The sequence below is a fragment of the Silene latifolia genome, chromosome 1 (assembly GCF_048544455.1).
Source record: "Silene latifolia isolate original U9 population chromosome 1, ASM4854445v1, whole genome shotgun sequence".
NCBI lineage: Eukaryota > Viridiplantae > Streptophyta > Magnoliopsida > Caryophyllales > Caryophyllaceae > Silene > Silene latifolia.
This window is the reverse complement of record NC_133526.1, coordinates 21,108,210-21,126,138: the sequence shown is the minus strand read 5'-3', so window position 1 is coordinate 21,126,138 and position 17,929 is coordinate 21,108,210. Positions and strand designations below refer to the sequence as shown.

Sequence of the window (17,929 nt, the reverse complement as noted above, 5' to 3'; positions counted from 1 at the left end):
CGGGCAGCGGTGTATCTTGTTCCTTTGGCATCCCGTTCGTCGTATCAGTGATACGGCCGGTGGGGGACTGCCCGATTTCAAAGTTGTGGAATGTGTCATCTTGGTAGAATTCGGTTTCCACAAGCACCGTTTCTGGTTGTTTCGACATCTTCTTAGCTCGTTGGGTGGGTTTTGTTTGTGTTTTTTTTTTCTTTTGTAAGGGATTTGACTAGCTTCTAGTATCTGTCTTCCCCACAGACGGCGCCAATTGTTCCGGGTGTAGTTCCGAAGCAGTTATTTGTTACCACTCGTGGCTTGTAGAATGACGTCTTTGGTTGAATACTTCTTTCGGCCTCTCCTGAAACAATGAACGAACTGAGGGCTCGGCTTTGGCCGAGCGTACTCACTCCGACGCTCAAGTCAGTGAACTTAAAGAGATAAGTTGTGTGTTACTTGGCGAAGTATATATTGTAGAGAGATAAGGAAGATATTACCTGATTATGAGGTGTTTTAGGTTAGATTCTGGGTCCTTTCCTCAATGAGGGTTGAGGAGTATTTATAGACTTTCACCTTTTGTCACGTAGTGGCCAAGTGGCTAGCAGGTGGAAAGACTGATCTACCCTCGGCCGAGGGACCCATGGCAGGCCGGCGGGCCCTGTTGACTCCATGCCGAGGGGTCTTGGATATGAGTACGCGGATATGTGCCCTGCCGGCTAGTTGTCCCAGCCCGAGGCACAAGAGACAGCCGACAGTCGCGTCGGTTAGGCTGTCTAAGTCGTTGACTTGCTGTGGATATCTTTAACCTTGCTCAATATGTTGACTCGGTCAGCGGGTGCAGAATATGCCCCATCACTAATATTTGCGGGTTTTCGTCACTAAAATCAAATCCGGGTTTTAGAGATTTGATTCATCCATATCAAGTCTCTGGAATTCACTTTTGTATATTTTTCGTCTGTTGATCACTTAATCTAATTTAAATTATATAAATAAACCTAATTAAATCGTATTAGCAAACCTAATTAATTCATATTAGCCAAAATTTGTAATTAGTCTTTAATTCGTTCTAATTAATTTGAGTCCTTTATTGTTTTTATGACCCTTTCATATGTAAATAATCTGTTAAATCACCTTTACTTGAGTCGAATGTTAATAATCGAGCATTAAATTACTAACGAACATTGACGATATGCAGTTCCGGCTTCACAACCAAAACTCACCACAGGAACAGACGCAGTGACCATTGCGCCTCTTCCAAGGGACGCAGCTCTGCTGCTTCTGTTCCGGGTTGAGTTCTGCCTCTGAACTTCCGTTGTTGCATTGACCTAGTTTATTAGTTTACATATTAATCGACTATTAATCGTATTATCACTACTAATTTGTCCTTAATTTATTTTCCCTTTCTTTTCTAAAATCATCCGTTTTAAATGTATTTTTGACGTAGATCAATCAAACCATTGTAATTATTGTAATTTTAGTTATTGTATTTTATTGTATTCTTTACTATCGTTTGTTTGTATGTTTTCACATGTAATCAACATTAAATCCTTACTTCGATATAATTGCATGCTAAAATTACATGTTCACCGACTTAGTTAATTCTCACATGCCAGGATTAATTTATTGGATGTTGCATTGCATGCATATAATCAACGACATATCAAGTATAGATGATTTTCCCTAATCATTAGTAGAGGCCGCTATCGAGGCGGGCGAGATTAGGTGTTCGATCAAAAGAGCTTCCTAATACGTACTCTCACCCCTTACTCCAGATCTCTGTGAACATCCGTGTTCATTGGTATCCACGAGAGTCATTCTAGACATAGAACGCTAAGGGTAACGAATTCTTGGTGTCTATGTCATTACTTTGTGTCTTGACATGACACAAGGTATTCGAACGGTTTCCAATTTCCCACAATAAATTGGTGGCGACTCCACAAATGCAAACGCTTGTTTCCCAAGCGCCCCCGTGGGCCCCCCGTGTCCACAGGTTGGTTGGAGGAGGTGACGTATGTGTGTTGCTGTATTTCCTTGTGTCTGCTTTTGTATTAGTTACCTCAGTTAGTGACCTTGTGTGGTATTGTTGTGTTGTCTTCTTGTGTTGTGTCTGCCGTGATCCACTAAGTTCAGCAGTCAGTCTTAGTAGGTTGGTGTATGGATCTTAGCCGGGTGCTTGGAGGGACAAGTCTACCACGAGTCTTGGCAGCGATAGTTCCACCTATTTTATAGTTATCACGAGTTGTATTGTTTGTATCGTTTGTTTGATTTAAATCACTTATATTATAATTCCTTGTTGTGGACGATATGACATACTAGGCCGAACCCAAGGACCGGTGGGATATAGGCATGGTGGATATCCCCAAGGAGAGGAAGGCCATTGCCACTGATCATAAATTCCCGGCCATTGAACTAGAGCAGGTTGAGAGGAAGGTGCGGCTGGTGTTGAGGCAATATCTTGGTTCTTTGAATTTCCATTGTTGCCTTTACCACCCTTAGAACCGTTACCCTTTTTCTTACTGCCATTGTTGTGCCCGCCCTTGTTATTAGCAGGGACGACATGCTGTTTAGAAGATGAACCACCATCTCCATCTGAAGAACCCCGAGCATAGAGAGCAAACGAGGAATTTGAAGCAGCGTGTTTAGCAAAACCGGCCTCTTCCAGCGTAGGCATAAATCTTACACGATAAAACGCAGAACGGGGATCGCTCGCCTGATAATCGTACCAACCCCACGATAGGCATCCGTGAGACCCGACACCATTTGAAGAACGAGACGACTGTTAGAGACAGGAGAGCCAACGTTCTTGAGTTGGTCAGCCAACGATTTGAGGGGTTCACAATAGGTCGAGACGGATGAAAAATCAGTCATGTCGATGTGGGAAAATTCTTGTTCGAGCGTCACCGCTCTAGAATTTTTGTTGTCTTGAAAAATGTCTGCAAGACGATCCGACGTTGCCATGGCAGTGGTGTCGGTTTCGACAATTGTCTCCAAGAGATCGTTAGAGACGGTGGAGTAAATCCACTGAAGAACCATCCCATCGAGGGTCTCCCATAATTCTTTCTCATCATCAGTGGAATGTGGCTTAGGAGCGGCCCCCTTCGGTTTAATGATGTGATGAAGCACGCGATTAGATTTCGTGTGATTCGTGAATAGGGCAACCCGGAGAGGATATTGATCATTATCCATACCGAGGATGAGGGTAATGTGGTTGCGAATGCTATTAACGCCAAACGTGTGATGGAAAGCCAACTTAGTGTTGGCGTCGCTAGTCATTCTTTTGTTTTGACGAGAGGTCGGGATGAGTAGAGAAGAAGAAAGTAGTCGATTGGAGAAGACGACAACTAGGAGAGCAGAAGCGATTTAGAGAATCGTGACCTAGCTTATACCACTTTGCATTGATAAAACTCACAGTATAAATACAAATTACAATCATGTGTGAATGAGATAAACTAGCCTAAAATATAGACAACTAGTTAAAGGAGATAATATGGAAAATATTTAACATATATACACATATTCTAGCAATGGGAAAAAACACAGTCGGGATCCTCTGTCCCATTATCGTGTCCCCATCTTGTGTCCCATTGCCTTAATATTCCGACACCTCATCCTTAAATAATATCTACATACTTATTTTTAATATTTATTGCTTATGTGTCAAATGGAAAGATAGTGAGATACAAGATGAGACACGAAAATAGGACAGAGAATTTGGCTGTCAGAAAAATGGAGGGAGTATAACTTTTCTCCGTAAAATATTGCTTATTATGACAATGTGTTCACAAATGAGTCAAACCACCCAAGATTCACAATTTCTTAAAATAAATGATTTTACGAAAATTTTATTCCAAAACCTCCTGTAGACATTTTTTTTTCTTTTTTTTTTCTTTTAGCTATTTCACCTTTTTCCCTTAAACTTACAAAACATATTATTTATCCTTATTTATTTATGACAGATAAAATCAATTACTTTAAAAAGACGGAGACAAATAAATGAGAGGACAAATAAGAAGAGAGTATAAAAAATCTTTTTGAGGAGACCATCACCCGCCGAGACTCTTTGATCAAATACTCAACCTCGTAAAAATACCAGAAATTTCCCAATATCATTTCATTACAAAGTTTCATTAGGACATGTTGTATCGACCGTTGACAGACGTTAAACAAAGAAAAATTCCAAAGTCACCTCTCTTAATCCCCGTGAATATATAAAGACTCCTGATTGATTCCTGATAATTGAACCCCACCCCTTTACATTTATATCATCATCATCCATTTCAAATTACTCACCACCATTTTTTCCTAAAAAATCCCTTAATTCTAATTATTAAGCGTGTTTTCATCAATTACACCTCCAAAAACTGATCAATTTAAGGTAAAGTTTTAATCTTTCACAATTATTTTCGTTATTTGATTTGATTTCTTGTTGTTTTTGTTGATTTAAGTTACTGGTTTTTTAATTATAGTCAGATTTCTAGGGTTTTAGATTTGCCCATTTGTGATTGAGGAGGTTTGATAGTTGCTCAAGTCAAAAAATCAAGTCTTTCAAGGGTTAGATGCAAATTATTCCCTTTTTGTTGTTTGGGTCAATTGTAATTTGATGATTTTGTCAAAATTTGGGGTGAAATATGTTTACTTTACTGTAATTTTCACAGTTTTGGAAGTTATTTGGGTAATTTTGATGATTATACTGTGTTTTACTTGTCTAATTTATTTACCTCTTGTAGATTGTTTTTGTAAAATGAGAATGCTAGATTGTTGGGTGCTGTTTTCTGTACCATTCAATCTGTTTAATGAATGGTCTCATACAAGCTTAGATTTGTGAAAAACTGGAATTTGTGGTTATTTTCACCATTTTGATGTATTCTTAGTGTCCGTAGACTCGGTGCTCCCTAATCGGTTTATAGCTTGTTTGCATAGGATACTTGGGGGAGAAGGGGCAGGAGGGAAGGAAAAATAGAGCATTGGTGTTCTCCTTCGAGCGCTGGCCTATGTTTGAAGGATTTTGTTTTGGCTAAAGGGATGAAAATGGATTTCTCCAATCTAACTTGCTTTCTGAAATGTAGTTTGTGTTTCTCAAGACGAGGTGTTAGTGCTAGCTGCTATGTAGTTAATCAATGTGGTTTTTTATTAGTAGTTTGAATGAATCGTCTGGATATTAACAGTCTATAGTAAAATGCTATATCTTGCTTTTCAGTCTTTGATGAACTCTTTCTAATGAGAAAATGTGATGTGTGTCTCAGTATATACTTGAGTTTTTGTGATCCAGCAGATTGTAGTTGCAAGAGGAAATGAGTGATCATTTAGCCGTGTGTGTTGACCGCCTGATTACACCTGAGACTGTGCAATCGGGGAGAGGGTCTGAGGTTTCAGGATGTTCTACCAACAGTAATGGCCATGCTGCTGAATCGTCTTGTTCAGTTAATCTTGAGGAGACGGCAGAAGATGATTTGCTGGGGGAAGAGGAGCCACTCATCCAACCGGAATGCCGGATTTGTCAAGATGAAGATAGCATTAAGAATTTGGAGACCCCTTGCTCTTGCAATGGCAGTTTAAAGGTACCATAATATCATCATTTCCTCATAGGTGTATTTATAACAGTTGTTTTAAATATCCTTCGTTGTTTGTTTTGGCAATCAGATGCAAACCCTGCAGATTTAAACTGTTTATATAGAATGCCACTTTTAGTTTCTGTACATAGTATGTCAGTTTTCAATATTATGTTAGCTTTTGCACGGACTAATCCTATCCATTTCTTTTCAGTTTGCTCACAGGAAATGTGTGCAAAAGTGGTGTAATGAGAAAGGAGATATTATCTGTGAGATTTGTCATCAGGTACATTTTATGTTTCAGTCAAGATTTTCTAATGTTGTGGCTTTGCTTACCATTTTAGATTGTCTAGTTATGCGGTGTGGATCCGCTTCATTTATTTGGTCCCCCTTTCCTTTTTGGTGTGAAGATTAAGTGATAGATTAACAAGTATAACCTTAAACTTCAAGAAAATTTGGACAATTTCATTGTGATGGAGGGTTAATAGTTAACTAGGAGCAATATTGGTTCTTCACATTTTTCCTGTAGTAAAATTTGAAAGAGGAAGATTAATTTGGGATAAACCAAGCGCGAAAAGGGGATAATATAAATGTGATTGAAGTAGTATCAAAATTTTGGAAAATTATCCTCCTGACATGCAATAGTAGATAACGAAATACATCTTGAATGGTGGTTGAAATTAGGTAATGGCGTTAAAAGAACTTACTCAAATGGTATATATTGTGTTGTATGCTTTTCATCAAAATAATTGAGTCCTTTATTTAGATGCCTATTGTATATTGCTGTCGTATTGTTACTTGTGTAGTTCGTTAATGGCGAGGTTGATTGTGCTTAGGCACTGCTTGTGCTTCTTTTGCTACCTATTTATGATGAAGTCATGGTGTATAACCTATTTAACTATCTATCTACCAGCCAATATAGAAGGCATAAAACTTCAACAAGTATTTGTTAAGCACCGCCTGCACATCAGACTATCAGAGTTTATGACGATGAATTCTCCGTGGCTGTAATTTTAACCTTAATACCTACCTGGTTCTTGTTGGAAACTTTTATAGTTATTGAGATATAAACTAAGTGCGACAATAAGGTTTCCGTGATGATTTTGTGAGCTGATCTATATACTTGAGAGCGGACAATGATTATCTCCTAGACAGGACCTATATACGTTTTCCGTTGATTTGGCATACCATTTAAAATAATTTATGTTCTGTTAGAATTTTTTGAGAACTAAAGAGATAATAGTTCTGGTTTTTGATGATTTGGAAAACCGAATGCTTTTTACCATTCCGTTTGAATTTACTTTAGTTCTGGGAGCATGATTAAAGCTATTGTCATCCAAAAAAGGTTTATCTTTGGAAGTACAAGTTCACCATAAAAACATTGTGTTGCTTTCCTCGAGCGTAAGCTATCGTGGGTGACTAAAATTTTTTGCACTTCCGAGAGTTTTTTTTTGTTGATGTCAAACACTTTCATGTACAACAACAACAACAACAACATCAGAGCCTTAATCCCAAAATGATTTGGGGAAACACTTTCATGTACATTGTGTTAAATAAATGCTCATCAATATTCAATCTTCTTGGTAGTGTGCATCAGCTTTTAAATGATAATGGCTCTTCAATGTTCTTGGTATTGTGCATCAGCGTTTAAGTGATAATGCACTGTAAAATATTGTAGATCTGTAAAGTCGTCTACAATGTTCTTGATATGTTAGCTTAAAAATGTGCACATATACATTCATCTTACTTGCCATTTTTCTTATAGTGTATAAATTTTTATTTAATTTTATTGACTTATCATCCTGCCTTACTTTTCTGGCTTGGTATGTAGCCTTATCAGCCTGGCTATACTGCACCACCTCGTCCACCGGCAGATGAGACAAGTATTAATATCAGGTAACCTTTGTGTTTTTCACCTACTTGATTTTGACATATCTCTAGACTCTTAGGGGGCGTGTGGTTCATAAAGGGAAATGGGAATGCTTTGCGTAACTGGTGTTCAAACCTAAACTATTTAACAAAATCGGGTTCCTTTGAAACAATTTACCTTCCTACAATACTTTTTCATTGTTCTTAAAATATCGTTTACTCCCACAATCCAACTCAATCAAAACTACACCCATTACATTTCATGCTCTCTCACATATTCTTTCTTTCTCCGTTCCTTTATAATGCTCTCACTTTCCTTCAACCTTAATACCTTATCACTGGCTCCAATTTTTTTTTTATCAAACTCAGGACTTCAAACTATGAAATTGATCATTTTATTTTCAATTATTTTGAAGAAGCAATTGGAGCTATAAAGATAAAGATTAAACTGCAAGAGATTTAAGTAAGAAATAAAATTGGATTTTTGGTTCAATTGCTAGATTTCCGATGCTTAATTGTCCTGGTATCAAATTCAAATAAGATTACCTTCCTTTTGGTATTTTTTGACGAAAATTCAAGGTCTTATGCTCTATAGTTTGCTTGTTCGAATAGATTTAATGGTGGAGATATTGTTTTGCTATATTTTGGTATTATTATTTCTTTGAAAATTGATCTGTAATATTTATGACAAGCAATCAAGTCAATGTGTCACTTCATTTATATTTTTATTTCCTCAAATGTGAAATCCCAGACAAGAATTTAGATTTGAGATTTTACAATTGACCAAACAATGGTTTTTATTTAAGTTTCTCAGTTTTAAAATTATAATTCGTAACGAAGGATTTCAAATGAAACTATGGTCCCCAAACACACTCATATTGTATTTTAAGTATGAAATCCCCACATTTTTTTAGTAAGTTGTTAAATTTGATTTAATCTCGAGTAAAAAAAATGAACGTGTAAATTTTTGAAAGAAAAAAAAAACAGAGAAAAATGTAAAGTGGGTGAAAATGGTTACAATTGTAATTAAAGGGCAATATAAAGGGTATAGGACTATAGTAGTCATTTCAGATTTTGTTGGGTTGAAAGTTGAAACTATGACATAGACTCGTTTTGTGTAAATTGTGTCAAAAGAACCCCATTTTGTTAAATATTTTGAGTTTAAACACCCTTTAAGCAAAATGTTCGGGAATTGGATTAAGAAAGGGTAACAAAGGGAAATGAAAGGGATTACCTTGATACCCTTACCTGTGTGGTTTAAAGGAGGCAAAAGAATGACAAAATACAACCCAAATTCAACCACCACCCTAAACCACCACCACCATCCTCGACTATCGCCCCCCCCCCTTCGCCAGTGCCCCAGTCAGCCCTCCTGCCTGTGATCCCTCCGCACGTCAACCTTACCCCTATCGAACACCCACCACCCACCACCCCAACCCCTAAACACCACACCAAGGGTTTTTGGTTAGCTAGGTATTTTCGGGGGTGGGGTAGGATTTTTCTAGGATTGGGGTTGGTGGTTAGGGAATGGAGGTGGTGGGTTTCGACGGCAGGGGCGAAGCCACCTAGTAGCAAGGGGTGGCGGTCGCTACCCCAAACTTTAAAAAATTGGTTTAGAAGACGGATTTTTGCTACCCCAAATATTGCTGAATAGCTGATAAGTAAATGTTATCTCATTAAGTGTATAATAGACATTGTGGTTCAATGGTAAAGGCTTTGGTTTCCAACCTAGCGCCCTGGGTTCGAATCCCACTACCTGCATATTCCTTTTTATTTTATTTTTTTTGCTACCCCGGAAATTAAATCCTGGCTTCGCCCCTGTTCGACGGGGTGTGGGGTTGGAGGTGACGTGCATAGGTGGCATCGGCGTGGGAAGAGTTGTTGATGGTGGATGTAAGAGGTTGAGGTGGGGTGATTGTACGTTTTAGGGTATTTGAATTTTTATTAATTAATATGGGTAAAAAGCAAGCGTAAAGCTTCATCTTCCGCCCATAACCGTGGTAAATTCCAGGGTGGGGGTATCAATTTGGAGGATTTAGGGGTAATTCCATTCTGGAAATTTGGTAAAGGGGAAGGAAAAAGTGGGCACACAAACTACTAAGCGAATTAGGTGATGTCATTCCCTTTCCTAAAGACCTCTAACCAAGCGTCCCTTAGTCTCATACTGTCTTCTATATAATACAGTCTTAAATAATAAATAATAAATAAATAAAAACTGAAGCTGGGTGTAAAGTTTGAACCAAAACAGTCTTAAATAATAAATAAATAAAAACATCATTTTTTCCCATTAGTTTGGGCACTAGTTTTATCTTTATGCATTAATGATCCAATTCTTTATGTCTTGTATGTATGTTGTTGACTGCAGTCAATGGACAGTATCTGGTGCGCCATTAGACATGAATGATCCACGTATATTGGCCATGGCGGCAGCTGAAAGACAACTGCTGGAAGGTGACTATGATGAGTATGCTGATTCAAATGCCAATGGAGCAGCCTTTTGCCGTTCTGCTGCCCTTATTGTAAGCTTGCTGCATCGTGTCCTGAATGCTGTTACCTGTTACTTTTACACTCATGTCTGCTTTAATAATTCTCTAAGCCCTACGACACTTAGAGCTTTACAGTCATGCCCTTAACAAAAATATTCAATCTAATTCGTTGATTCATTCCTATAACTGATCATTAAGAGTGTTAAATGGAGTTTATGTGGTAGCATTGTTTATGTTTAAATACCTTGTGTGTTATCTGATCTCAAACCACTTTGGGACTAAGGCTTTCTTGTTGTATCTTGCGTATAAGACATGGATCGGGGTATTCCTTATGAATTGAATTCATTCTTCTTTCCGCAATATGTCTTTATTCTCTTTTGGAATAACTGTCCTTAAATAGGTAAAAGCTGTCGATAGTTATTTTTTGACTACAATTATCTTTGACAGTTAATGGCTTTGTTGCTTTTGAGGCATGCTCTCTATGTGACCAGTCCTGATGAGGGGGAGGATGATGTCTCGACTTTCTTCTCTGTGAGTGTCTCATCGATACACTTCCTTAATTTTTTTTTAATACGGAGTACTTCAAAATGCCCCCTTGCGTTCATTTTGTGCCACATTATAAATTAATTGTTTCTGGGCAGCTTTTCTTACTTCGGGCCGCTGGTTTTCTTCTTCCATGCTACATAATGGCATGGGCAATTAGTATAATGCAACGCCGAAGGGAGAGACAGGTTGGTCACTTTGTTTATGAAGTTTTTCCATATTGTTTTCTAGTTATCAATGTATGAAGACTATGCCATGTTGTGCTCACCTTTCCCTTTACGCCTTCTTCCAACCCACCCCGAAATTGAGATGTAAATTGCGTCTTTTTGTAAAAGCTTTCTTCCAAAAAAACCGTTTTTTTAATAGGAATATATGGTTTAGGACTTTGATTTGACTTGCTGATAAGAATTTGTATCCCTCCCCTCTCTCCACGTTTCCTCCATCTAAACAAAGGGCGAATGATGAGAATAATTTCTCATGTAATGGCGCTTATTTACTTGTGTCTGATATGTCTTTCTTATGTTATGGCGCTTATTAGCTCGTGTCTGATGTGTCCCGAGCAGGAAGCAGCTGCACTGGCAGCTAGTGAAGTGGCATACGTTATTCAAGCGGGACAAACCAGGGAGGTCCACTTCACTATAGCCCCTACTCCAGCAGTTGCACTCCTTCCAGACCAACATTAATAATTGTATAGTTTGTAATTGCTTTTCCGGCATCAATTGTGAGTTCGAGTAACTCGTGTAGTTGTTGTTCGAGCCCTTTGAGGCTAAGAAATGCCATTTCCGGGCATTCATTCTACCCCATGTTGGCATGTTATATACTTTTAGCAACTTTTGGGTCAAAGAAGTGCGGCGATCTGTCGAATCACTGAAATGCTACGTACCGGTTAAACCCCGCAATTTCTTTGTACATAAAGCATGAGTTGAACTACCCGCAGTGTAATTTGTAACACCTGACAAATGAAAAGCCCAATTATTCCGGGTTGAACCTCCTTTTCCTTCTCTATGAGCTAAACGTTGAAATTTGGCAAATTTTAACCTGCAGAAGATATCATCTTCTCAACTGTCAAAACTGTATTCACGGGGAATAAATGGCTTAGGCAGGATGTGCAGCCTCGCATAACTTTGATTATGTGGCCTATGCACAAGTCGACTTTTGAGTTACTACTTACTCGGCCGAACCTTTATTAATTGTTGAAACCATAATGTTTGCACCCTCTTCTTGGCAAGAGGGAATTGGTTTACTGGATCATACTACCATGAACAATGCATTGTTAGTATTCGCTTCTTTTGAAAACGCATTGGTCGTTTTTCAACTTTATACCAAGGATTTCAGTGTTTCTTATCAGACCCAACATCTGTAAACTGCCCACCTGCACGACGCCCTTATTATAGGAAATGGATCCTCTCCATTTCCTTTCTCTCCATTTCCTCTCACAATCTCATTAAACAATAATGGCCTCTTTCACCCTCATTTTCCTTTATTTTTATGCGTAAATTTAGAACCGTTAGATGTTGTCAATAAGCGATCCGGGCCATTAATAGGTACTTGCCTCTCCATTTCTTTTGAGGAAATGGAGAGGATTTTTACTCCTTATTATACTGCCGATCCTAATATTGGATTCACAACAGATCTACGGACAATGTACTCCCTTTGTCCGTGCTTATAGTTTACGTTTGCTTCATTTTATAAAGAAAATAAAGTAAACGTAAAATAGCAAGAGAAACGGAAAGAGAAGCATTAAATCGATTCAGAGACCAGTAGTCAAGCAGTGGCATTAAGGACACTGTCAAAAAATTTCTATCTTTGGCCCCATTCAGTACATCCATACTTAAAAATTAAATGCAGTCACACAGACACTGGTAAACTCCACTATGGAGTAATTGACATTTGAGACGTATGAACAACTATAGCTGGGTCCATTAAATAGCTTTATATCTGGGGTTCACATTTTCGAGATCCTGCAAATCACCGCCCTTCTCTCAGAAACTAAACAATAAAGACGATTGAATAATTGACTTCTTACGCCTCAAGACATCTTATACCTCCTTTTATTTCCAACTCTATTTTAAACGGATATGAGAGTCGTCTTAAGTTAAAGCAGTCTTAAAAAACAAATAAAGCAGTCTTAAAAAACAAATGGTGTACTAGTCAGTTAGTCTTGATCTGAAACAAATTTAAGTACTCCCTCCACATCTTATTGTTCTACCCATTTACTTTATACACGGTCTCCTAGACGACGCTTTGACCGGCATTTTAACCACTTGTATTTGTTTCGGTTAAAAATATTTTTTTACGAAAGATTTTTGTATAGCCAATGTAACTAGAGAAAAAGGAACATACATCGGATGTACTACTTCCAACTTTTTTGTTTTTTGAGCATATATGTATTTTTTTTGAGCTTATTACCTCAACCTTTATTTGTTTTTGAGTATATGTGTATTTTTTTGAGCATAATAAAGTTTATAAGTTACTCCCTCCGTCCCGGTCAATTGTTGTCCTTTGGTTTTGGCACAAAAACCAAGAAAAAAGGGAAGAGCTAATTACTAGATGACAAGTGGAACAAATTGAGTGTAAATGATCAAATTGTTCATTAAGTTCATTCTTAAAATAGAAAGGACAACAAATGACTGAGACATCCAAAAATGGAAAAAGATAACAAATGACCGGGACAGAGGGAGTAGATTTTAATATTTTTTCTATCAAAACTCAAATTTAACTAAACTTATATGTAATATTTTTGAGTTTTATTATAATTTTTTAGAGCTTAATGTTTAAGTGAATAAACTCAGAAACTTCATAGTGAAACTCATAAACTTTAAAACAAAATTCAAAAACTTTATTATGATGCTCAGAAACTATAAAATTGGAGGTAGTACATTAGATGTATAATCATCATACTGATGTAACTATGTAAATATCGTGTTATAAATTATTACTTCCTCCATTTCATTCAATTCCATACATTTGCCTTTTTGAGCACTATTCATAAGTAGAGAGAATTTTCGATACAACTTCTAATATATAACATAAAATATAGTCATGTGAAATCTTGTTTTAATTGTCTTACCGAGTACATTGTAAATAACAAATTTTTATAATTTTTTCTAATATGGAACTAAAGATATGAACAAAAGAAAACGAGCATTGATATACATGTATAAAGCAAATGTATAGAATTGAATGAAATGGAGGAAGTATATTTTATGATCAATTTATGGTCAAAGTTTCAAAACTTTGACCTCCAAAAAGGTAATTGGGTATAACAATAAGATGTAGAGGGAGTAGTTTTTTTCGCAATTTAGTTTTATCTATTGTCTTAATGTTTTGAGCTATTTTTCGCAATTTAGTTTTATCTAGTGGGTTAAAGTTTTGAGGTAATCAGGATAATTAGGATGTAAACATCACTTTGAGTTTTAACATGTACTCTCTTCAAATCCAAATACCTCGAATTCACATTTGTTTGGAATTGAATAGATGAATAATATTGTCGCTTTTGGGCAATAATTTAGCAGTGTGACGAGTTATATGTTTACACAAGTCATTGTGAATTTGCGATTACACTTGAATCAAATCGATTTTTAAGATCCAGAACAAACCCGTATTTGATAATATCGACTAATTAACCAACAGAAAATCTGAAATACGACGATACTCTTATTCAAAAGTAACACCGAAAGACACATTACAAACACAACCAAGACAACAACGCTCGCAAATGGGAGTTATATTAACTCCCATTGGAGTCTGATACATCAAATTACAATAAAATAGTACTTAGCCAGTGAGATAATGACTTAAAATCCGGAAAAATAAAGCAACATTAATCAAATGATAGTAATTAAATTACTAATAATAATAGTATTAGTAATTTAATTTAATAATAAAATTGGTTAATTAAGGGCATTTGGGGCCACCCTGTTGGGTCTTCCAGTTGTTGTAGCAAGGGCATACTTGTTTGTTGCCATAGGTGCCTGGAGGAACGCACAGGCACTTTTTGCAGCAATACCTGCAGAAGAACATGCATGGTTTGTGGTATCTTGTGTTTGAACACCTTTTTCTGCATTTTGGTAGGCACTCTGTACATTCAAATGTTCAAAATCAAATTATTAGATTCCTCGAAGACCGTCTCATATTAATATAATGTGACACCAAACTAATGTTTGACTGAAACCACTAGACCGTCTGATTGAAATGAAGTGAGTATAAATCTAGCCTTTCATGTAATGTGACTAAGATCGGTAGACCGGCCCCTTCTAAACTTAGTTTTACAATAAGAATATGTACGTTTCAGGTCCGGTCCCACCTCTATTATAACTCGATATCAAAAATTCAAGTACGAACTCCCAACATAATTAAGATCCGCCTCAAATTTGAAAAGTTATTTCACATACACGTGTTTTCAAGTTTGAACAAATTAATTCAGCACATTGTTTGGAACTACGGGTAATTTAGTCAAATGTAAATAAAATAATTAGGACGGAGGGATATCAACTTGCCTTTAGGCTTCAAACTGCCTTCTCCATAAGATCCCGCCAAAACCTAACACCAAAGAAAAATGGTCAAACAATGACTTGTTTTTGTATTATATGCAAATTACAAGAATGTGAGTACCACATAGGAGTTAAGACGGTAAATATATCGGATTTTATAACGTGTGTACCTCAGTAGCGAGCATGGAAAAGACAAGAAGGGCCAAGAGGAAGAGTGGTAGGACCTTGAAATGAGCCATTTGGTGTTGTTTGAGAGGGTAAAAGAGGGAATGGAATTAAAAAGAGTAGGTTTGATAGGACAAGAAGTAAGGAATAGAGTGCATATAAGTTGGTGTTTTGTGGGAGATATTTATAGATAGATAAGTGCATACAAATATATAGATCTCCCCGTTAAATTCGGATAGCTTGTCAGGCCCAATGTGGGTGATCATGGGTCTAAATTAAATTTGTTGCCTCACTCTCATTTTCATGGGTTACATAATTCATATTTTCTAGATCTAATTTATTAAATTGATCTATTTAATAAAGATTTGTTTTATTTTAGTAAATTATAAGTAGAAAAATTGCACTTTCATTAGGCGAAATTTGCACTAGTTCTATTTGATCGCTACATGTGCTTCGACAGCGCTCAGCCACCCCATATAAGAAGAGATAGGTTGCTTCATGAATCTATAACAGTCTCCATTTTATCGACAATTGGTTATATTATGGAAATTCTCTTTGATTAATGAATTGAATTATCTCCTTTTGTCGTGAGTGTGGCGGAGATCCATGCTGCAATCTAACATGGTATAAGGACTCGTGGTTCTAATATAGGTGATGAACTTAAATTGAGTCATGACTTATATGAGTGAACAAACTGAATTAACGGAACCGACCTATTGCAAATAGATAAGGATTTATTTCATTTTGTATGTAATTAATGTATAAGTAAATGTGATTTGCTAACAATAGAACATTGGAACTTCACATGTGAGTGTGGGTACGATGGTAGAAAAACATCGACTTATATAAGTTCGAATATGAGTGTCCTACATCAAAGAACGATGAAAAAATGGGTCACTTCACAATGCCTATAAGGTAGTGTTTGATTAACAATTGGTTTAGAATAAGTTTCCATTTGAAATTTTTTGAATCGAAGTCTCTCGTTTTCATGGGTATTCCCTTTGTGGCAAATTTCATTTGATTTCGTGAGTTTTGACTAATCACTTCACCTTAATTCATTTGGCTATTATATCTACAATAGGTCTCATTTGTAACGGATCTAATAGACCAAAAGCTAGAAGAAGAGTGAAAAGATATGAAGAAGTTTTTGTTTGTAAACTATTTAATTAACTATCGTACAATTGGCGTCCTTAAATAGACAACATAGAGCTAATCACTAAACCATAATCTACCAAACACATAATGCATCGCCCTTAAATACCTTAATCTAATAAGTAGGTACCCCATTAACACCCATTCACATAATTAGGAATCCTATTAACCACAATTAGATTGTAGGAAACAACATTCTGGTTAATATTTTGGATCACAATAATTCTATTATGTTCCTCTCCACTACTCAAATCGATCGATATAAGTCATATAACTACTAATTTTCAGTGTCAAATTATAGTCTCATACAAGAATCATATCCGAAATTTTCAGAATTATTTAAAATTTTCCAATACATTTACATGTATTATAACTTTTTCCTACACAACATGATGAGAAGAAAACCCCCAAGCCCCTCGTAGAAATCGTGTGTGTGGCCAAATTGCATCATCAGTTGATAACTTGATACATACTCGATGAGAAAGATGGTGGATAACAATTAACAATGCAAGTTGGAAAGCAATAAGATTTGTGCATTATTTGTGATTTGTGATGAAAGGTCCTTTAATTTTCTCTACCACACTACACAGTACACACTAGATAGTTTGCACATAATAAGTAATGTTTTAGCTTATTGGGGTCTAAGTAACATGCTCACATGCTAATGTGGAGATAGTGAGGTGCTGAAAAAGGTTAAAGGAATGAATGAGATCCATCAGTAACATGCCTAACCAACTTATGTGGGTCCTCTACCCTTCCAAAGTCTAAATTTTTTAAATTGTACTTTTACAACTTTTTGTCCACCCACAAAGCCATTATAATGTTTTAACCATGTTGATACTATGTATCAGCTGCTACATTGCTGCTGGAACATTTCTTCTGATATCTCCTTCCTGCATCCACTGTCCTCGTGCTCCCTCCTTCATCCTTCATACAAGGATCCTTACAGAAGCTTCTGGATAAGCACTGAAGGTCTCATCTGTGTCAGCTCTGACGCAGCATGACAGTCTGTCACTGACAGCCTGGCAATAGTTTGTTACAGAAGCTTGTAGAGGAAGATAGTCAGTTACAAATATTTTACATTCTGTTACACTTGTATATAAATACACACTTGTACATACTCATAACTTAAGCTTTTGATCAATAAAATACAGAGCATTATTTACCCCTGTTGTTCACATTTCAATTGATCAATTGTTTACATTTACAAATCAAAACATAAAACTGAAATTTAACATGGTATCATCGTCATTTGATCCTGATTAGATGATTTTTTCATCTATTTTGATGCAATTCTTCATCACATTTCTTCAATTGACGTTTTAATTGTGTTCTCCTTCCTTAGTTGTTCTACAATTCACCAGAAAATAGATCAATCGTTCGTTTCGATTGCTTCTTCTCATCGTTCTTCCGCTGAATTGTTTACACTCTGCTTATCACTTCTTTGACAATGGCGACTCCTTCAGCTTCGTCTGTCTACAAAGAACCTCTACACCTTACTTCAGGTGATCAAACCATTGTCCAGTTACTTCCTCAAGTTTTTTCTGGCAAATCCTTCTTACATTGGTCCAGGAACTTGCGCATTGCCTTGATCTCCAAGAATAAGCTTGGTTTCATCAATGGCGCATGTCCTAAACCTCCTACCACTGATGCTCGCTATCAAGACTGGGTGAGAACTGACTACACAGTCATGAGA

General features: G+C 36.7%; 3 protein-coding genes across 7 annotated transcripts; 1 reads left to right on the top strand and 2 right to left on the bottom strand.

Annotated features, from left to right (window-relative positions):
- Positions 1-2,652: 2,652 nt before the first annotated feature.
- On the bottom strand, positions 2,653-3,249 carry LOC141641689 (uncharacterized). Its single transcript, XM_074450344.1, has one exon. It carries the CDS (start codon positions 3,247-3,249, stop codon positions 2,653-2,655), a length of 597 nt encoding a protein of 198 aa, XP_074306445.1.
- An 801-nt stretch (positions 3,250-4,050) lies between these two features.
- Positions 4,051-11,415, top strand: LOC141601062 (uncharacterized). Of its 5 annotated transcripts, none has more exons than XM_074421327.1 (8): positions 4,051-4,351; positions 5,249-5,534; positions 5,740-5,811; positions 7,357-7,421; positions 9,760-9,913; positions 10,328-10,411; positions 10,522-10,611; positions 10,987-11,415. In XM_074421327.1, exons 2-8 carry the CDS (start codon positions 5,268-5,270, stop codon positions 11,104-11,106), a joined length of 852 nt encoding a protein of 283 aa, XP_074277428.1. In that variant the 5' UTR covers positions 4,051-4,351; positions 5,249-5,267; the 3' UTR covers positions 11,107-11,415. The 5 variants fall into 5 exon arrangements, with proteins under 5 accessions (XP_074277428.1, XP_074277425.1, XP_074277432.1 ...); XM_074421324.1 differs by having other exon boundaries at positions 4,125-4,351; positions 5,220-5,534; XM_074421331.1 differs by having other exon boundaries at positions 4,206-4,351; positions 4,884-5,534.
- A 2,645-nt stretch (positions 11,416-14,060) lies between these two features.
- LOC141601057 (gibberellin-regulated protein 6-like) lies at positions 14,061-15,249 on the bottom strand. The gene is made up of 3 exons (XM_074421319.1): positions 15,087-15,249; positions 14,923-14,965; positions 14,061-14,502 (listed from the first exon to the last, which is right to left on the bottom strand). The coding sequence occupies exons 1-3, from the start codon at positions 15,153-15,155 to the stop codon at positions 14,321-14,323; spliced, it is 294 nt and encodes a 97-aa protein (XP_074277420.1). The 5' UTR covers positions 15,156-15,249; the 3' UTR covers positions 14,061-14,320.
- Positions 15,250-17,929: the final 2,680 nt, after the last annotated feature.